Source organism: Podarcis raffonei, chromosome 14 (assembly GCF_027172205.1).
Source record: "Podarcis raffonei isolate rPodRaf1 chromosome 14, rPodRaf1.pri, whole genome shotgun sequence".
NCBI lineage: Eukaryota > Metazoa > Chordata > Lepidosauria > Squamata > Lacertidae > Podarcis > Podarcis raffonei.
Window position 1 is genome coordinate 28192880 of NC_070615.1, and position 21213 is coordinate 28214092.

General features: G+C 50.4%; 1 protein-coding gene across 9 annotated transcripts; it reads left to right on the plus strand.

The window, feature by feature from the left end:
- Window positions 1-476: 476 nt before the first annotated feature.
- Window positions 477-20708, plus strand: TP53BP1 (tumor protein p53 binding protein 1). Of its 9 annotated transcripts, none has more exons than XM_053365019.1 (25): window positions 478-996; window positions 1077-1135; window positions 1432-1587; window positions 2744-2786; window positions 3540-3709; window positions 4656-4761; window positions 5432-5523; window positions 5803-5960; window positions 6354-7500; window positions 8610-8729; window positions 9536-9760; window positions 10074-10125; window positions 10590-10685; window positions 11523-12012; window positions 13071-13223; window positions 14994-15277; window positions 15786-15962; window positions 16079-16473; window positions 16583-16774; window positions 17004-17198; window positions 17429-17629; window positions 19001-19095; window positions 19606-19805; window positions 19924-20069; window positions 20386-20708. In XM_053365019.1, exons 1-25 carry the CDS (start codon window positions 614-616, stop codon window positions 20568-20570), a joined length of 5520 nt encoding a protein of 1839 aa, XP_053220994.1. In that variant the 5' UTR covers window positions 478-613; the 3' UTR covers window positions 20571-20708. The 9 variants fall into 9 exon arrangements, with proteins under 9 accessions (XP_053221002.1, XP_053220994.1, XP_053220996.1 ...); XM_053365021.1 differs by having other exon boundaries at window positions 5806-5960; XM_053365023.1 differs by having other exon boundaries at window positions 5809-5960.
- Window positions 20709-21213: the final 505 nt, after the last annotated feature.

Here is a 21213-nt window from a genome sequence, read left to right on the forward strand (position 1 = left end):
TGTGGTCAGCCGGATAGTGCCAAGCGTGTTTCCATCAAAATCCCCCTTCGTCATCTGTGCCATCTTTGACAATCCACCTGGTGGAGCTGCATCTATTATATTATCATCGTTCCCTGTTCTAAAGGTGACCGGGCACACGTGACCCTCGGTTTGGGGAGCTTGTGCACTGCTGCCTCCTGGCGTGCGCTGCTGGCGACCGGGCCTTCAGAGACAGCTTGGACTCCCATCAGCGTCACCACCCGCGACCACAGACCATTCTCTTGCTTATTTATATTCAGGCCTGGCATTGGAAGCGGGGAGGTGGAGCTTTCCGCGAGCCCCGCCCCTCTCTGGCCTTGGCCGGGGCATGTGGCGCCGCGTTGTCACGGCAACCCCCGCGCAGCGCGGAACGCGTGGGGGCGGGGCCTGCAGCGTGGCCGACCGGAGCTGCCGCGCGAACGCCCGAGGGGGCGGGGCAAGGCGTTCTTCTCGCGCGTGCGCTCGCTCCCCGCCTTTTTTTTTTTTGCCTGTGCGCGCGCGCTCGCTCGTCTCTGTGTCTGTTGGGGGAGGATTCGCAGCTCACGCGACCCCCCGTCCTCCCCTCCGAGAGGCCTCCTTCTCCGCCTGGCGCAGGATGGACCCCGCGGGGAGCCCGCTGGACTTGGGCTTCTGCCCGTCGGCGCCCTGCCTGCTGGTGGAGGACTCGCAGCCGGAGCCGGACTCCGCCCAGGACGACGGCGAGGAGCCGCAGGCCCTGCCCGGCCTGAAGAGGAGCTGGCGGCGACCAGGGGCGCAGGACGAGGCGGATGGGCCGCGGGTCGTTCCGGGAGCGAAGGCGGCAGGAGAAGGCCCGGAGGAGCAGCCGGAGGGCCGGGCCGGTGAGGGGGCTGAGCGGGGTCCCGCAGGGGGCTCTGGGCCCGCTCCCTTGCCGCCTCCGCTGCCGGCCTCCGACTCGCCCCGCGCCCTCCTCAGCCAGGTCTTGGAGCAGCTGCCCCCGCCGCTCGCCAGGAACACCAGGTGGGCACCGCCATTCCTTCTCCGCGGGTGGGCTTTCGGCCTGCTTGACCCCTCTGAGACGTTGCTTGTCTCCCTTGCAGGGCGGCGGACGACCCCCGCGGCGGCGCTGCTGCTGCACCGGGCTCGCTCTGCGCGGAAGGTAAGTGGCCTCCTCCGCCTGCTGCTGCTGGGGACGACCCTTGGGGGCTGCCCCTTCGCCATTGCTGAGAATCCAGTCCCGTGGGGGGGGGGGCTGCACAGGCCGTCGCTGGAGGCTGTCCTTGAACGGTGGGGGGGGGTCGGGGTCCCCTCGTGACTGTTCTGCAGCCCTCTTGGGTTCACAAGTAACCTTGGCGGGGTGGGAGAGGGAGGGGTTGTGGGCCGGGCCCATTTCCTCCCTTTGGATGCTGGAGCCCTTCCACATGTGCTGAGGAAGTTCTTATCTTCTGATGCTAGAATCAGGCATGTCGCAGCTGGGCTTCGGTGTTTTGGAGCTCTCCCAGAGCCAGAACCTTGAAGGAGACTCCACAGCTAGTGTGGTTAGTGATAAGGAGCAGCTGCAACCCAAAGTGGCCTTGGAAGAAGAGGAGCAGGAGGAGGATTCCAAAGGCGGTAGGTGAAGTGGGGGCGGACTCCTGAGTCTTTAGCTGAGCAGCCCTTTCCTCTGGGATAGGAAAACTTCACTCCAACCCTTCTGCGAAACTACCCACACTGCCTCAAAAGGACTTCAGGCCCAAACAGAACCTTCTTTCTTTTAAATCATCCTTACTTGTTCATTCATTCATTTGAAGAACATTTTACCCAGTTTACAATGTAGATGGCAAAAGCTTCCAGAATGGCTTACAAAGTCAGCAGTCCCTTCCCTTGGGCATACAGTCTAAAAGACATGCACTGGGCAGCGGGGTGAGTGGGGGAAAGCAAGCTCAGGCACCAGGTTTTAAACATATTATTCTTACAACAAGCTGGGATAGAGACAGGCCAATTACTTCCCCTTCCCGCTTTTCTGCAGCTGGATGTATTGGCTGCCTCTGGGTGACAGATGGGAGCCTTACACTTCTTTTCTCCTAGTACTTACCAATAAACTGAGTCTCTGGAGTAACAGTACTTTTGTATATAGTATCCCTGCAAGGCACTTGAGGGACTGTAGCTGCCAGTGGTAGAGCATGTAGTTTGCAAGCAGAAACAAGGGAGCCTGACTGAGCTTGAGCCCTGGGAAGCTACTCTCAGAATAGACTGTCCCAGACTAGGGGGGCAAATAATCTGATCACATATCAGGCAGCTTCTTATGTTCCTAAATCTTTTGAAGATAGTAATGCTGCTTGGATTGTGGTTGGATGTGATGTTATAAGTATCTTTTGGGTTGGCACTCACTGCTATCCTGTTGTCTTCTCCATTAGAGATTGTCTTCTAAACTAACATTGAGTTGTATCCATTGTTAGTACTACTCTGAATAGACCCATTGAAATTAGTAGACATGAGTGATCTAGGTTCATTAATTTAAGTTAGGTGCAATCTTAGCAGTATACATAATAAGATTACCTATAAAATGCATATAAACTAGCAAAAAAAACCAAAGCCCATAATAGATAATAGGTCATACAGGGAATGCCATCAGCCCTGAATCCAAGCAGATTTTGACTTGGCACCTAGATCAAAATCAGATTTAGTAATTCTCTGGAAACGCCCTTAGAATGCAACATAGTGCAGTTGTGCTCTGGTATTTCAAGTGAAGCACCAATTCCTGATGCCTTTTCTGCTCTGCATGCAGATCCAGATGAAGTGACAAAGTCTGGGAGTGACTCTCCTGATAGGTAAATATCTGCTTTCGCCTCTCATACTTGTTGGCTAACTTGTTGCATGGTTGAACCTTCAGGAAAGGGGGTATGGAGAGCTTGCCCTCTCTGTAGGGGGTGCAGTTCCTTTGCCCATTAAACCAGCTGTGAAGCACATGTGGTTCCATGAAGTCCTTCTTGCTGTCATACATGTGCCGAACATTCCTGCTGCTGGTAGGAGAGAAGCTGCTACTACTTTTCTGCCTTGTTCTTTGTGAAGGAAAGATATTTTCATTCCTGTTGGGATTTGGCTAAAAGTATCGGAGGTGCCTTGCTGTTGTCTCCTGGCCAAGAAGAAAAGAAAGAAGGGACAGACCTTCCCATTGGTATTTTGCAGGAGGGGGTTGCACCAAGCTGCTGCTGGCACTCGTACTAAACCTCATTTGAATGAGAAAAAAAGTTCCCTGACTCTCTTCTCTTCTGCATTACCTAAAGAAATGGTGGAGTAGCTTATATCCTGGGATATTTCAGGCCCAACAGCAAAGTTCTGTTTGCACCTTTGGCAAAGCTCAGCACAAAAGCAAACATTCCTCCACTCCCCAAGTTCTGTGCATGCTTTGTGTCCTGTTTTTAATCCCCAGGGAAGCTATCAGCTTGTTTGTGTGGCATTCTTTCAGCTGGTTGTATTATTTTTCTCAAGATGTAGTCCACCCTGGGGCCTTACAGTGAAGAGCAGGCAACAAATATAAACAATGACACCCTGGGGAATATTGATTACACTTATGTTCCCAGCAGCACCCCAAAAATTCTGCAGTTCCATAAAGAACCTGCAAGGAGTCCAACTTCTGCCTGCCATCCACTTGACAGAAGGCCACAAGGGACGGATCCCTCTGGGTGGCATACACAGGATGCTGATGTCTTATCTACTCAGGAGGACATGTTTGGCCAGAGCAGCACAACAGGTGAAAACAGACTGCATGCCTGTGCCGTGGCCCCTGCGACCCATGAGGGGGAAGCAGGTGCAGTTTGCTGAAGCTCTACCTATCCTGATAGCAAAGGAAGGTTTCCTACTTTATTACTATATAGATAGTGCTACATAGGTTCATGGGACCACATAGACAGCTTAGGGTATGTCTCCTATGCACGGCACACAGTTGCTGTGGGAGGAATGGTAGGCAGTTGCTTTGTGGATGATGGGAATTCCAGTGGCACTGATAAAGTGGCCTTTTCAACGGATGTGTTTCTATGTCACCTTTTGCTGTTGCTGCATTTTGAAAATGTCTTAGTGTTTTCAATTCTTCAAATTTTGCCTCTTCTGTTTGTGCAGATGGCTTTGAATATGTAGTGGCACAGATCACCAGTGCTGAACAAGTTGTACAGGGTTGTCAGATTCTAGCATGGGCTGCTCAAAACGTAGCTCATCAGTTGCATTGCTGACTTGCGTGCAGCACCCTGAGAATTCTAGTTTTCAGGCAAATATGCAAAATCATTCTTTGGTGACAGCATTAAAACCTGCCAGCTGCCACTGTGGCTGAAGGACATACATACCATTTGCCCTTCCAACAGTGGCCAATCAGGTGCCCAGGAATAAATTTCTCTAGATTTAGAGATAGCAGCTCTTTGGGAAAATCTCAGCCGGTCATCAATATTTGATGGTGTTGCTGAGGAACGTAAAACTTTTTCCATCCCTGTTGGGTTTACTTTCATATTTACAGTCATATTTTTGCACACCACAAATTGTGGGTGGTCTTCTGCAATTTTGAGCAGTTACAACGAGGTATTAAAATTGACTCCGATATAGGGAAAAGATCAGTGCAGCTGGGAGACAGATTTTCAAGGCAGTGTCCATTGGGTTGTTTGACAAAACTGCTAAATGGTTTTGTTAATTTTAATTGCCTCTTGTTCCAGATGGTGACAGTGCTGTGTCCAGAGTGGAAGCAGCAAATTCTCCAGTGTGCACTCCTGCCGATTCTCTGCATGTCCTTCATCTCTCTGGACAGGGACCTCTTTCCATGTAAGTAACAAGCCTGCTCAGGTTGCTTTTGTTACCTGTTTCCCTGAATAATTGCTTCTAGGAAGCTTCCTTACACTGAGTCAGGTTCCTTACACTGAGTCAGGTCCATCTAGGTCAGTATTGCTCACACTGACTGGCAGCAGCTTTCCAGGATTTCAGATGGGGGGGGGCATTCCCAGCCCTGCTTGGAAATGCAACCCGGAATTGAACCTTGGGCTTTCCTCATATGAAGAAGGCGCTCTGCCACTATGACCTTTTTCCTTTTCAGCTAATTGATGATCCACTTGTTACTTCCTTGCCTCCTGAATTCACTAATTGAGTCAGTTGCACAGTTGGTTATCCCTGTATTGATTGGCTCTTATGCTTTCATTGATAGTCTCTTAATTGTGTCCACCTTTCAAAGTAACTGTGCTTTCTTTGCCTCTACTCCTTCTGCGCTCGTTGGTCTTTGTTGCCTTCCTTTTTCTCCTTTCTGTTCCCTGATGAGACACACAACTGAGCGCTGTTTGTGTTTCATGTTCCATGGGAGGTACAAATGTGGTCTGTGCCTGTGAGCTGAGCCTTGGCTTTGGCCTTCAGATCTCCGGAATAGATTAGCTCATTTGCTTTTTTCTTGTGACCTTGCATATGCAGACAGTGAGGCAACTGAGTGTTCTCTTTTTCTCTGTAGTTGTGCTTCAGGCCTTCCTACGCCATCTCCTGGCATCTCACATTCTGTACCCCTCATCATTCCAAGAAGCCCAACAGAACAGGGAACAGAAGGTACGTCAACTCTTTCTGCTGGAGGCCTTGGTAGCCCTTGGCCCAAGCTATGGTGTTCAAAAAGACAACTTAGTAATGGTGACCCAGGTTTCTTTTCTTTCATTTCTGAGAGAATGTGGAGGCCCCTTCTCTTTTTGAGCACTGAAAGAGGGGTACAGAGGGCCAGTTGGTGCCCTTCAGCTTTTTTGGCAGTGAGGTGTTTTGCTCCAGCAGCAGGAACAAGGCTGTCCTCCTCTGCTTAGGCAATAATGTTAATTTATCCACCATCTTCTGTTGCAGCAGCAGCAACAGGAGGAGGAGGAGGGAAGCAAGAAGAAGAAGAGCCAAAGGAGACTCGGACTCCAGGTCTTCCTCAGTCCTCTACACCTGTCGCTCAAGATGCGCCAGCTTTTACTCCAGCATTCACTCCCATACCATCACAACCAGAGTTCTCCCATGTGAGTGGTCAGAAGGTGCCCAGCACTGAGACTGGTCTTCTCTGTGCTGCGTTCATCCTTGGTAGAAGTAAGGAGGCCCCCACGCCTCTGGCCCTACAGTTTGACAATCCTTTCCTTCACTTGTGCCTTTTTGTCATAGGAGGATTTTCGAGACATTCACAAAGCGTTAGCCTGGCTTTGTGTATAGAAGGGCAAATCTCCTGGCCACCATGTTGGTTGTGGAAAACAGGAAGCAATACTTTATGAAGCATCTTGCTTTGTGATTACCCTGCTGGTGTGTCTTGGTTGCAATGTCAAGAGTTACTTCTGGTTCTCTTAAGAGCTGGCCTGGTTGCAGAATCTCAGGTGTGGAGCTGTCATATTCCAATCTGTTTGTGTTTCCCCCTGTTTTAGGACACTTTCCTCCCAACTCCAAGCTTAGAGAAAGGGCCTGAGGCACAGACAGAGAAAGGAGATGATTGTGGTATCAGTTTGCCAGCAGACAGCTCTGAAGTCCCTGAGGCACCTGCATCTGTTGTGGAGGGCCCCTTGTCATGGCCCTCGGGTGAGGCCTGCCTATTGGCGCTGTCTGCTAGTGAGTGCAGCCAGTCCACTGAGGCTGTGCAGCCTGAGGAAACAGCCATGGAAGCTCATGGTCCTCCAGTGGAGAAGCTTGGCTTGGATGGTAGATGTAGCGAGCAGCAGCGGTTTAATGAGGACAGCCATGCCTCAGCTGGGCAGCCTGCAGGAAGAGGTTCCACTGCCCAAGTTGGAGATGACCTTGCAAGTCAGGGCCACCTCTTGTGCCAGGGGTCTCAGGAGCCAGAATGTGAAGCTGTCCCAGAAACGCCTGGTGAAGTGCAAGAAGAAGCTGAGCTGCTGAGGGACGAAAGGTCTTGCCTTCACTTGACTGACTCTCAGGAAGAAAAGGTGGACCAGCATGTGGAACCTGCTGCAGCCAGAGAAGACTCTGAGAATGTACTCCAGGCAGCTGGAGAGCCTGCACACCCAGATCCAGGAAACTTAAAAAGAAACCCCTTGGAAGACTCCAGGGAGGAGGCGTCCCTGAGGATCGGCCCTGGGGTGACACTGAAGCTCTCTGACTCCCAACCAGAGCTGGAGGGAAGCAGGTCTCAGGGGAGGTCCAGCGTTGCCCCTGGAGTGGGGCTGCCTGCTGCCATCTCTCCAGGCAGAAGCAACTTGGGAAGTGTGCTGGAGGAGGAGGAGAGCTTGCCACTGCTGCCCCCCCAGGGGGAAGGGAGTGGTGTGCCAACAACAGCCAAGGAGGATGAAACTGCAGAGAGCCAAGCAGCAGCACCTCCAGAGCAAGGCAGTAGGAAGTCTGCTGCCATTCCAGGGAGCCCATCAGTTACTGCAAGGGAAGATTCAGAGCTGGGGCCCTTGCCTGGGAAGGAGAAAGCACCAGCAGTGACTTTGGAAGAGGGATCCCATCCTGGGAGTGCAGAGGACCAGATGGAGAGCCAGCAGAAGCCACGTGGGCTGGAGAGAGAGGTGCAGCTGTGCCAGAGGGGTCCTGAGCCACCTGCTAGCCTGCCCAGCGGTAAGTGGATCTGGAGAGTAAGAGCAGCAGTAGAATTGCATCATTGGGGAGCATCCCTGTGGAGTGACCCAGGCTGCCTAGGCTTGAGCCAATGTGGCTGAGAGAGAAAAGATAGTAGCCTTTTGCAGCTTTAGAGAATAATTTCTCTTGCCTCCTCCTCTCCCTATCCCCCTGCCCTATTGTGTGAGTTATTTCCTTGAAATACTCTAGTGGTTGCCAAAGGGCATGATACACATAGACTGAGATGGAGGCTGTTCCCTTCCTGCCTCTGTGCCTGTCTGGTGTGTGAAGGGTGCATTGCATCTGTTCTCACAGAGGCTGCATTGGCCTGTTGGCTTTTAAATGCTCCTTTATTTATTGCTTATTAAGTACATATTTGGACTGCCTAATAGCCAGAGCTCTCTGGGCAGTTCACAGAAGAGAAATGGAAGTACAGGCATAATTCAAATCAGCCCAGACTCCTTTGCAGCTGCAGTGAGAGCCTTCCAGGCTGTTGGAACAGAGTTCTAGTGCTCTCTGTGGCTTGATGACCGGCAAGGTCTCACCCCCCACCCTGCTATCTTTCAGCAGTTACTGTTATCTGTTTTCAGTGATTACATTGTTGGAGAAGCACAGCATGTTCTGTAAGTGCCTGCCTAGAGTACAATATGTTTAGCATAGGTGGGAGGAGCTGGGGTGTTTGTGCACTGGGGACTTGGGCTTTGCTGTGCCCATGGTTTCAACCTTCTGGACTAGAAACTAACCCCCCCCCACACAAAAAACATAAAACAGACTTCTCCGGTATCTGCCTTGTACCAGCCTCTATGCAGCACATGGCAGGAAGTAAGAGGCCTGGGCACAGGATTTGCAAAGGAATCTTCTTGTCTGCTTCACCTTGCCTGGTCTCACTCACTGGACTCATTGTTAAAGCCGTGTTTATGGAAGACAATCTTACTCTGCTACGAGTGATCACCAAAGAAGACGACCTTGCCTGGTAGTGTGATGCCATGCTGTTTTCTTCTAGTCTGGGCCTTTGGCTGACCATTTAGCTGCTGAGAATTTGTGGCAAGGAGGGTGCTTAGTAGCAGAATGTGAGCTCACCACCTGTCCGTTGTAATACCTTATTCCAGAAACCCCCTTTCATCTCGCCCTGCTGAAGGAGAAGCATGTGACTGAGCCTCTGACAGGCATCACCCCACCTCACATTGGCCAGCTGAAGAAAGGCCCCAGGCGACACAGCACTCCTATTGGTGAGTAGGAGATGTGGGGTGGGGTTTCTGTGAGTGATGGAGATGGGCACCAGCTGCCTTCCCAAAGTGGCCATCTTTTGTCCTTCTCTTTGCCTTCAGAAGGTGTGTGTGCTGGTGGAGAGCAAGGAGGGGACTGATCCAAGCAGCCATCAGTATAGCAAAACCCCAGTGGGAGGGAGGCCCTGTGGTAGCTGTTTACATATTGCCAGAACGGTGTGAGTCTGGAAGATAGGACCTTACATTGCGCCAGATTGCCTGTTCATTTTGCTCTACTGTCAAATCTGACTGGCAGCAGCTGGGGCTTCAAGTGTGAAGAGGATCTCACAGCACCAGCTGACTGATCCCTCTAATTGGAGGGACTGCTAGGGATTGAACTTGGGACCTTGTGCATATAAAGCAAGTGCTCTGCCACTTCCTCTGCCATTTGGAAGCAGCTACAGACCACAAAGGGTATGGAGCAGCTGAGAAGTGTGGACTGTTGCTGTCTACACTGTTATAATTTGAAGCAAATCCGGATGCAGCTCCAACTGCTGCTGTGGCTTCCTCCACAGAATTCCGGAAGGTGCAAGGGCCCAAATTCTGTTTGGCTGCCTTGCAGAAGTACAACCCACATAGCTTTGGATTGGGAGCCCAGCTCATTCAGTCTCTCTCTGATATTAGAGCAGTTGGCCCAAGGGCTAAGGCATATTCTGGTGCTGCAGAGCTGCCACCTGCTTGGGGGTGGCCAAGAGGCTTTCTGTGCTGGTTCTTTCCAGCAAGCCTGGGTGGCTGTTGGTGAACCTGCCATCTTGCTTTGCTTGTTTCAGAGGCTGGAAACTGCCCGGACAATACCATAGCAACCAGCGATGTCACAGCTGAGGGCACCAACAATGTGACAGTGGAGAGTGCTCTGACCTCTGTTGAGATGGAGGAGAGTGGCAAAGGGAGCGCTGAGGCCGCCTGTAAGGAGCAGGGGAAGCTGTCCTTGCGCATGAACCTTGTGACTCCTGTGACGGAAGAGAGTGATGAGTCCCTGCCCTTCAGCCTAGACAGTAAGAGATTCAGTGCAAGAGCAGTTGCGGAGTGATGGTCCCCTGCCCTGGACTAGTGACTCCAAACAGTACTGACTGCTTGACTAGCGGTCTTTATAGTTCTCATGATTCCATCTCTGCCTGGGAAGGGCTGATTTGGCAGTGCTGTTGGAAACACTTGCAGAAACCTGGCCCTTTAGGCAAGGAAGAGGTGGTCCTTGTCCTGGGCAAGTTGTAAAGAAGACGGCAAGGCTTTCTAACTGGGTGGTGACTTTTGATCCAAAGTGTTTGGGAGGGGGTGGAATGCTTCTAATGCCTTCCTCTTTGCCCCCAGAGCCCACATCCAGTGAAAAGAAGAACGGGTCTGTCACAGGAGTTGTTTCCAGGTAATAGGCAGGTACTGGTACTTAAGCCCTTTGTGACAGAGGTGAATGGCATCTGCTGGGAAAGGGGTGTGTGTGCTTATGTGCCATCCTTCTGCCATCCAGTATAGGCCCAACTGGATCAGACTATCAGTATCTCTAGGGCTGTTTTCATCAGTTTTCCCCATGCGTGGGTGAACTGCCCATGTCAGAGAGGGCTGAGCCCCAGAGAGGTACTTGCTCCCTCCATCCTTCCAGATTCTCTGAGCTGCTGCTAGGGAGGTGAAGGATGTTGGTATTTAATGGCATCTGAGAAGTTTTCTGAACTGGAGGTCCTTGTGGGTGCTTGAGGCCCCAGCATTCTGGGGCAGTTTCTGGGGCCACCAAATACTGGCCAGGTTGCCTCACTGCTAGCAAGCTCATAGGCCTTAGCTATCTCTTTGGCAGGATTGGTCCTTTCTGAGCCTGTCTCTCTCTTCTGCCTATAGCTCCCGGAAGGTGCCATCCGTCTTCACACGAGTCTGTGAAGTACAGCGTGAAGAAGACAAGGCTCAACGCCCTGAGCTGCCTTGTCCACTGTTCAGGCAAGTCCATGAAAGGCCTCCCTGGTGCTGTCTCTAGGGCTGTCTCTGTGCAGCTTCCCTTCCACATGAACTAATAACTCATCCCATGCCATGTGCTGCTTCCCTCTGTGTGCAGTAGATACTCCTGCGAAATCCCTTCCCTGGCTAAGGTGCGTCTTGGCTTTGCTGAGCCACCCCAAGTTCTGCCTGTTGGAATCATGTGTTTGTGCCAGGCCTGTTGCCAGTTGTGAGGCACACAGGATACAACTAGGACATGCTCAGTGGGCAGTGTTTGTCCCAGGGCAGCTGGTCTTGCAGGGTGAGGGCTACAAAACAGCAGCAGTTGAAAGATCCTTTTTCTGAGCAGGTCTCCTGGACAGCCAGGCAGCTTATTGGGACAGTTGGCATCATGCAAATGTGATAGATTGCGGGATATTGTCCCTGTGTGTGTGTTCATATGCATGCATGGCTTGTTGAGTCATTGGATATACCTGACAACAGCAAAAATACACCTACACTAAAAATATGCCTATGCAGTCTCTGTGCAATATGAAACTTTGCATACTTGATGGTTTATGTACAGGGATTAAAGGAAAGACTCCAAATCCCAGACCCCCTTAGTCTTAAATGGGTAGGCTAGACAAAGCCATGGACAAAAGGTCTCTCAACACAGTCATTCCAAATGGGGCTGCAGGCTGAGAGCTTATCTCTTAGTAAGGGAGAACTTTGCCTTTGTATCTGCTTCTGGGTTCCCTAGGAACATCTGACTTGCCCCTGCTGGTGACAGAAGACTGGATTTGGGTGGACATTCATTGTGATCTGGCAGAGCTCCTCTCATGCTTTTCTGATTGCTTTCAGGGGTGACCTGTTCAATTTCCCAAGTTCCCAGGAGGAGCAGGAGCCACCTGCAACCTGGCAGAGCCAGCGAAGGCTTGTGCCCCTGGGTTGTGGACCAGTCCAGGACTCTGGCTTGAGCGCTAAGCGGACAGTGGGTTGTGCGGAGGAGGGAGAGGCCATGGAAGTTGAAACAGCAGGAACTCGGGAGCAAAAAGAACAGAGGGCCCCCCAAAAGGCAGCTTCTGTTCTGGTGGCTGCAGGGAATGATGGAGCTCAAATGCCAAAATCTGGCACCAGCAGCAAGGGGACGCAGGCTGTGGCAGAGTTCCTTCGAGGGCCGGCGGAGTTCACGTCAGCAGCCACGCAGACAGTGCCTACTGGCCAGGTGGAGGTGGGGACCAGCACGGCTGGGTTGTGGCCTGGACAGCAGGACACTAAAGTGCAGGTGGAAGAGGACCATGGATCTAGGCCTGCCAGGGCTGGGCATGCACCAGGGACCCAGCACAACCAGGTGAGAGGGAGTCGGATCGTGTACTTGGAAAAGGGGGAGGGGGGAGAGAGGTGCTGCTGCCTGTGGCAGGGGCGAAGGATTATCTACTACCTCCTGGTCCCAGCTTTTAGAGTGGGAGGTGGTCATTGCCACATGTGCCTCCCCCAGACTTTCCAACTCTGAGCGAGGTGGGAAGAAGCAGCCTCATCAAGAGAAGCACTTTGATTGGTCAGCCCAAAGGTCCACCAAGTCCCCCTCGCAGTAGTGACCAGCCAGATGCTTGCTAGTGAGAAGCCCACAAGGGTGGCAGTGGCTATCCTGCCTCTGAGCGTATTTCGTTTGTTTGTTTATATTTAAATACAGTCAAACCTCTGTTATCGAACATAATCTGTTCCGGAAGAATGTTCGGCTTCCAAAAATAATTCAAAAACCGGAGCAATTACTTCTGGGTTTTCGGGAGCCGAGGTTTGGCTGTATGAGATTTATATTAAAAATATATTTATAAACATTTTTTTCATATGTCACAACATGCCATACAGGTGAAAACCACACAATTACAATAAAAATGTCAAACAAATCAGGCAGAGCTGTCTGACAAAGAAATATCAAGCTGTTGCCATCATAGGTGAATGGTTTCTGCAAGTTCATGTGATAACCTTGTCCTTCGACAGTGAATTTCAGGAGGGAATGGTTGTCCAGATTCATTTTGGGGCATGTCCTGCATTTGCTGCCAGTTGCTTGTATTGGATAATTGCTTGTATTGGTGCTGCAGGAGGCCTCTCGTCACCAAGCCATTTTTAGTTGCCCTTTTATGTGCCATCTGCAGCTCTGTGATAGCCGTTCCTGCCTCTAATAGCAAGCTGAGGTGGTGAGTGCTGATGGGATTGGAGCTAAGAAACAGTGGAGAGCTGCTGTTGCCTATTAGTGTCCAGATGGTACTGAGCTGGATTGACCAGTGCTGTATAATTCTGTATAATGCAGTCTCCTGTTCCTCTGACAGTGATGTTCTCCTTTCATTCCAAACAGCAGTGTGCTGTGGAGGAATCTCTGAAAACTTTCTGCCTTTTTCTTTTCTTCAGCACGAGGAAGGGTTTGATTTGCCTCGCCCGCCCCCAGGCAGAGCCCTCCGGCGTCATATACGCACCATCCGCGAAGTACGGACTGTTGTCACACGACTCATCACAGACATCTACTACAAGGATGGGGCAGAAGTGGAACGCAAGGTAGTGGAGGTAAGGCGAGAGATGTCAAGGCCAGGACAATTCAGAAAACTGTTTCTGCGTTTTTTAAAGAGGATTTTCACTACTTTTCCCAACCAATAATTTTGCTGTTTTGGAGAACACTGAATAAGACTCAAATAAAATGCTTTCTCCTTTGGATTAAATACGCAAGACAAACCTGTTACTCAAAATGAGTTGTCAAACACCAGCAGTTGTCAGTTGGCCACCGTAGAGGTATTGCGAGCACTACCTACTCCTGCACAGGAGAATTCATCATTAAATCCCCACAATTCATTCCCCTAGCGGACAGGGCATGCTTGTCCTTGTTCCTTTGGCCTGCCGGGTGGGTGTGTAGACCTCAGAAAGGGAAATCTCTGACCTTATCCCAGGTGATCTTGGGACACTTGCCCGCTTGTTGTCTCTAGAACTCCATCTCCTTCTCATTGGTTTCCTAGGGCTTCTTGTGCTTCACCAGTTGCTTCTCTGAGTTTGTCATATTGCAGCCACAAATCCTGCTCCCTATCTTGCACCTTTGAGTGTTGGACTTGTGAACCTTAAGGCACTGTGATCACAAATTACCTATTTGGTGCTGGTTGTTGATGTGTGAGCATCTACTCGTGGGTTGTATTCTTTTTAAAACTTGCAGCAGAGTTTCTTTTACAGAGAATCTTTATTATTTACAAAAAAATTACACCAGTCAAATAAAACAATATAATTCCTTCTCCTCTAGCCATCCGGCCAGAGACTCAATTGCTGACTCATTTACAACTCTGTTCATTTATACACTGACTGACCTTTATTGACCACATGCCCTTAATAAAGGCACCTGTTGCAGGGGAGATTTTTCTGTTGCCTAGCAACCTGTTCAAGACCAATTCTCAAGTTCTTTCTAGAATATTCCAGCAGCCCTCCTAAATTGAAATTCTGTCTTGAACACCTGGTAATTTTTTTCTGTTTTTACTTAGTAAGACCCAATTCCATAGTCAGCATTTTAAATTTAAAGGCTTTGTAAAAATAAATGCAATCATAAACCCTGTAAACAATACCTAAGCTTCATCCACCCTTTTAAAATGCAATCTTTTACATGTGCATAGCGTATATCTAAGTGTTTTGGTTTAGGTTTACATTTTTCTGTCTTTCCTGCCACTGGACTATACACTCCAGAGTTTCCTGCAAGACTCTTTTCAAGATCAGGCAGGCATTGTGTGGGATGTTTTCACCATCAGCTTATTTGTCTGGGTTTTCTCTGGCTGCTAATACTGTCAAGGCAGGTTTTATTTTTAAACTGCTTCTTGAAAATTTAAAGGAGCTTTGGGGAGGTAGGGAACCTTGGAGGCGGCGAGCTTTTGTCAGGGTTTGCTGCCGCAGTTCAGCTCTGCTCTTTTGAGATGGGCGCTTGAAGTGCCTTCTCCAGCGAGAAGAACATCATTTTGCCTGTTCTGACCTTACAGGTATGTATTTATTTTGTGTAGCGGAGGAGAGTGGAATAAAATGCCTTGTGGCTAAAGGGTGGGGCTCTTTCTCTGATAGAGCTGAGCATCAACAGGATGGATACCCAAAGAGTTTCCTGTTTAGAATCTCAGAAAGTAGCTCTGTTGTGGGAAGAGCACTGCTCTGGGAGCTCTGCCCTGCCCTACATGTATCTGGCTGAGAGCGACTTGCCTGTGGATGGATCCCTCTTGGGATCTGAAAGTGCTGGTCCTAGGGCATCTCTCCCCTTGTACCTGGCACATGGCTTGGCCTCCCCTCCCTCCCTTGAATCCCAGCCTGCTTTTCTTTCAGGAGAGAGAGGACCCCATCATGGAGTGCCAGGAGAGCGAGGTGGACGTCTCCCCCTCTCGCACGGGAGGCTCTTCTTCACTTGCCTCTGGAGACCTTGGTGACATCAGCTCCTTCTCATCCAAGGCCTCTGGCCTCCAGCGCATGTCCAGTGGAGGGAGCAGTGCCTTGTCCGTCACACACAGTGGGACAAGTTCTGGGCAAGGAGGCACTCTTCTGAGAGGAGGGAGACCTTGCCAAGGAGCCGGGCCTGGAGACTTGGCCTTCCCAGGGGTCAGAAAGCTCAGGTGGGTGCAGGGCCTCTGGGAAAAGGACATCAGAGGAAGGCTTCACTTTGGGGGAGCAGCAGGGTGGAAGAGAGAGAGGCCATTTTGCATTCTTTGGTGTTTTGTTTCAGGCGGGGCATGAATATGACTTTGTCAGTGTGTTGTTTAACCAGATTCCAAACTGAAAGCCTGTGCTATACTTTTAAAAGGCCATGGGTTCTAAAACGAATTGAATTTATTCACAGTTGGCGAGTTAATATTTTTGATGTCAAGAAGGTTTTAAATACTTAAGGTTGGTCTTGTATTGAGTGATGTTTCAAACTGGGGAAACAATGCGGCAAATCATGTTGGGTTGCCTTGTGATCAGCTTTATTTGGGCTTTGCTGTTTACCTTGAAATGCGAGGGATAAATTCTTTGTGCCCACAGTTCTGTGCCATGACCCTGGGAGCATGTGTGGTGCCTCCAGGGCATTGTGGCTGGCAGGCAGGCTGGCTGTGCAGAGGTTAACGCTGCCTTTGGTTTTCCTAGCCCTAGGAAGGGGGGCAGCCAGCCTCAGTCTCCAGTCCATCCTGACCATGCAGCAGTTACTGGGGGGTGTGAGGAGGAAGCGCAAGGCGTGATCAACCAGAGGAGTGGCAGAGCCCCTCCAACTCCTCGCAGACGAGGGCGAAGGGGCCGCCTCACATCGCGATCGGCCGGAGCCAGGTAGCGTGGTGAAGGTCAGCTGATGCTGATGAGGGAGGTGACCCTGGTGGGGTGGAGTAGCAAGAGCTAAAGGCCCTTTGCAGCTTCTCCAGCTGTTTCTCTCCCTGGATCTGCAGGGCCAGCCTGCCAGCTGTGGAGGATCTGTCAACCACAGCCTTGCCAGAAGAGGACTGCCACACGCATCGCCCTTTGAAGGGGCAGGACCGCAGCATCTCCCCTGAAATCCCCTTGCAAGAGCGTCTGGGGGTTTCTACCAGCACAGAGCTTTCCTCTGCCACCACCTCCTCTTCTGCGAACAGCTTTGTGGGCCTCCGGGTGGTGGCAAAGTGGTCCTCGAATGGCTACTTCTACTCTGGGACTATCACACAGGATGTAGGGGGTGTCAAATATAAGCTGCGCTTTGACGATGGCTATGAATGTGATGTTCCAGGCAAAGACATCTTGCTGTGCGACCCTCTCCCCCTGGAAACAGAGGTGACGGCCCTTTCGGAGGACGAATACTTCAGCGCAGGTAACTCATCTGGCTGGCAAGGGACCTGCAGTGTTTGGGGTGGGGGGTAGTGGAGAGTTGGGTCGCAGGCTGTGAGCTGCCCTTATGATGCCTTCTGCCTTGGCTGCAGGGGTAGTGAAGGGGCACCGGAAGGAGGCTGGGGAGCTGTTCTATTGCATTGAGAAGGAGGGCCAGCGGAAGTGGTACCGGCGGAGAGCAGTCATCTTGTCTTTAGAGCAAGGGAATCGGCTCCGAGAGCAATTTGGGTTGGGCCCCTATGAACCCGTCATGCCCCTGACAAAGGCGGCTGACATCAGCCTTGGTAAGCAGCCTGTAGGCAACTGCCCTGTGGGTCTGGCCGAGAGAAATGGGGACCCCTAGGAGCTTCTTAATTGAGGGCTGGAGCTGCAGGGTGCTGGCCTTGGGTAAACTCTTCAGTTTTAAGAGGCACAAGTGACTTCCTTCTGCTACCCTGCAGAAAACATGCAGGGTGGCCTTGGTGCTGCTGCGTGTTGAGGTGGGAGCTAACAACATTCTCCTTGTGGGGCTAGATAACCTGGTGGAAGGAAAGCGGAAAAGGCGCAACCTTGGCTCCCCCAGCACCTCCAACAACACAACACCCACCCGCAAGGGCCCTGAGAGCCCCCAGACCCCACACAGGCTGTCTAGCAAGAGGAAGCTAGTTGCCTCAGAAGAGGAGAGATCCCCTGCCAAACGAGGGCGGCGGGCAACCCCTACAAAGCCAGGTCAGACTGTTTTATGTCTCCTTGTATTGCATCTCTTCTCCCTGGACCAGACTTTCCCTTCTTGGTCTCCTCCAGCCTTTCCTCCCAAACCAGAGGAGCTGGAGCTGAGCTTTTGCACCAGGAGGATCAAGGCTCCCCTCCCTCTCCATAAGAGAAATTCTAAGTTGAGGCTGCTGACCTGCTGTCAGGAGGCAGCCACAGGACTTTGATTTTCCTCCCTCCCTCCACAGGGGCTGCCTGTTCCAGGGAAGCAGTGAGCCCATCTGTCAGTGGAGGGGACTTGGGAGATATCCCGGCACCAGATGACCGATGGGGGCCTATGCCCCACAACAAGACTCTCTTTCTGGGCTATGCCTTTCTCCTCACAATGGCAGACCCAACAGATAAACTCGCCAGTTGCCAGGAGCCTGCAGTGAGCAGCGAAGAGGAAGGTGAGCGCTCCATTGCTCCAGGGAGACTGAATCTGGTTAAGCCACTGCTCATTTAGGGTGGTGAAACTCCAGCAGGTGATAGAAAAGGCAGAACTAGGAAGGGACCCAAGGGGGCCCACCTAGTTTAGCATCTTGTTCACATGGGGGCCAAAGGAAGGCAGCTTGGCCAAGGATCCCTGGTAGGGATTCTGCTAGCTGTTGTTTCTGTCCTCTTTGCAGGATAGTGGTGTGCCTACAAGGGCTAAGGACCTGGCAAGTTGCGGGGCTGCAAGAACTTGAAGTCAGCAAGCCAGTATCTTACTGCACTTTCCAAAGTTAGTTTATTGAGGGGATAGTTGAACCTGGGACCTTGCACCTTCCCAGCCAGTGTGCAGGCACATCACAGGAGGGCTGTTGGGCAACATGACAGTGTGAAATCCCTTGAAGGCTACTTGAGGAGCCATGCCAGGTGGCAGTCATGCTTTCTGCTATTCCAGGTCCTAGAAGCCCCAAAGATAAGGAATTGCCAAGTGTGGGGCAGAACATGTTTGCCATCTTGTGGCCCTCTAAGAGAACTGAGTGATTTGGGGATGAGCTGCAGATCTCTCTTACAACTTTCATGCTCCTTACAGCTACCATTTGGGGCTCGCTTTAGGGCTCAGAAAATAATTTCACTAACTTAACAGCCAATTTCTGAACATGGCTCCAAGTGTTGGTGCTTACCTTTTAAAACCCTTTGCAGCAAGGGGCTTGGATTTTTGAAGGACCACCACCTTCTGAACGAATCAGCCCAGGTACTGAGGTCATCATTGAAGGCTCTTCTCTGGGTTCCCCCTCCTTCTCTTAATTACATGGGTGCTATCTTGAAGGTTTTCTTGGCAATAGCACACCCCTTTGGGTCACTTTCCTCACCTGTTACTACTATCTCTTATGTCATCTTGGCACTAGGTGAAGACCTTTCTGCGTTTCTCTAGGCATCTTTAAATGTCTAAATAATCTGCTGCTGTGCTGCACACGCGTTCTTGTCAATTGTATTATTTTCTGTTGAGTATAAAAGCAGTTCTTAGAGAACATTACTGAACAGTGGAGAATAATTTTTAAAGTGAATAGCTGTTCATGATCATGTTTAGTCTCTGAACTGAATTTCAATGCAGTTGTTTTAATGTTCTTTATTTAACAAAATTCATAGTTTACAAAGAAAAATCAAAATACTAACTTAAAAATTGACAGAAGCAAGCATTTAAAAGAAGTCAACATGCAGCTTTTAAAATATAAATAAAATCTGAGATTTTGATTGTGTGGAAATGTTTCACAGTTCTCTTGCAACGGAAGAAGTGTAGTGCTCTATTTATGCTAAAGAATTAACTCTGCTAACTTCATCCTGTTTTCTAGACTTCTTAGAGGTAACACCTTACAACAAACACTACATTGGACTGCAGCTGCAAGCTGGAGGTGGTTTCATCCTGGAGGACTTCAATGAAAGCCAGGTCAGGAGCCAGAGCTGGGGATGCATGAAGTAGCATCACCCAGGTTGGCAGTGGAGATTTATTTGGAGAGGGTGTTGGTGCTTTGCTGCTGTTTTCCTTTTAATGATGAAATGGATGCTTTTCTGGGTGTGGTCCAAGGGTGGCAGGTGTGTGATGGGTGGCAGCTTCACCTGCACACAGGTTGTCAAATGGGAATTGCCAATTATTCTCCTTTCAAGACCTGGGATGAGAAAAGGAGGTGCCTGGCTATGATGCTTCTTGGAATGGGACAGATCTTGATAGGGGCTGCTTGAAGTAGAGGCAGAGAGAGCCTCTTTTCCTTCCACTGGCACAATTCTCAATTCTCTACTTCTGCCAGTATTGAGCCTTCCATTTTGCAGTTAGCCTGGGTGCCTAGCTGTCAAATAAGCATTTGACCACACTGGGTGTTTTATACTGAACCTGCAGCCTCTTCCAGGGCTTTGTGTTTCTATGGAAGCCCAGGTCCCAGCCTCCACTTCCTTTGTCCAGTGCAGTGCAGCCTACCAGTGCTTCCTGATAGCAGACAGACACTGCCGGAACCGGATTTACTTTCTGTGCCTTGCCCGAGGAATCCCCTGTGTGTCTCACGTCTGGGTCCATGACAGTTGTCATGCCAACCAGCTGCAGAACTACCGGAATTATTTGTTGCCAGCTGGTTATAGCCTGCAGGAGCAGAGGTTGCTGGACTGGTAAGTCCGTGAATGTTGGAGGGACCATGAGCAGCTTACCCACCTGGTGCAGGTGGAACAGGGTGGCATGCCCAGTTCCCTTGCAGTGGAGCTGCCTCTAACCTTTGCTTCTTTCTAGGCACTCCCGTGAGAACCCTTTCAGCAAGCTGAAGGTGCTTCTGGTGTCCAGTGAGCAGCAGGACTTCCTGGAGCTCTGGTCTGAGATTCTTATGATGGGAGGCGCTGCTTCTGTTAAGCTGCAGGAATCTGCCTCATGGAGCAAAGGTACAAGCCATGGAAGGCAGCCAGCTGGTTTCTGTGGCGGGTAGATTGGCAAGAGGCTCTCCATTGCCCACTGAGACATACCAATCCCCCTGTGCAGAAAAGAGGCCTGCTTTAACTTATCGATTCCTGAGGGTTGCTGAGAAGTTGGATGAGGCAGGGCAAGAATTGATTGGCTGCTTCTCCCTTCACCCCTTTCCTTGTGTGGAGCTGCCATCCATCCTTTTCCAAAGGCAGCAAGATCAAGTACCTGGTGCTGTGAACAAGCAGGAGGAAAGGTTTGACCACACAGGGCAATTCTTGTTTTCTATTTCCACAGATGTGAGTCTGGCTGTGTTTGATGTCGTGGTGACTGATGCTTCGTGCCCAACAGCTTTCTTGAAATGTGCTGAAGCGCTACAGCTGCCAGTGGTGACCCAAGAGTGGGTGATCCAGTGCCTCATTGCGGGGAAGAAAGTTGGATTCAAACACCCAAAGTATCAGCTTGATTCTGTCCCCAGTTGAATCTTTTTGCTTTGTGGAGGCTGTCATTGTCACCCAGGTTTTAAATGTCTGTGTCACTTGAAATGTGCATGAAGTGCTGTATATAGTTTTAACTTCTGGACTTTTATGATAATAAACGTCAATTTTCTTGTTGCAGTACCTAGGATTTCTCCTCTTACCATCTCTAAAGTGGCCCAACATGATTGCTTGCAGCTGCCAGTGGAGGGAAGAAGGGAAAGTTGCTCATTTAATACGCTGACATCAATTGCTGTAGATGGCCTGTCCTTTTTATCCCTCGGTCCATGAGCGGTCTCATTCAAGGGTTCCCTAGAGTTCCTTAATTACTTATACCAGCCTACACACTGTGTAGATGCAGACTAGGATCTGCCAACAAACGTGGAGGTGTTTACACATTGTTGGTGTAGGACAGCTCATGAGTGGGAGGGGCAATCTCCTTGTGGAGACTCCTGCCCCTCAGATAAGAAAAAAATATATACACAGTGGATTGGGCACTAGCTAGAGTTCTTCCATGGTATGCTTTTGCTGCTGAACTTGGAAGAGTAGAAAGAAATGTGTGGGCTTGAGAAAAAAAGCAAAAATAAGACTGATGGCAGAAGAAAATGAAACAAATAGGGGTGGAGGAGGGCAGGTTACCTGAAAGGCA

Coding starts and splice junctions, on each gene's coding strand:
- TP53BP1 (XM_053365019.1), top strand. CDS start 614: ATGGACCCCGCGGGGAGCCCGCTGGACTTGGGCTTCTGCCCGTCGGCG. Junction 1,588..2,743: donor GGAGGAGGATTCCAAAGGCG/GTAGGTGAAGTG, acceptor CTCTGCATGCAG/ATCCAGATGAAGTGACAAAG. Junction 17,199..17,428: donor GGCAACCCCTACAAAGCCAG/GTCAGACTGTTT, acceptor CTCCCTCCACAG/GGGCTGCCTGTTCCAGGGAA.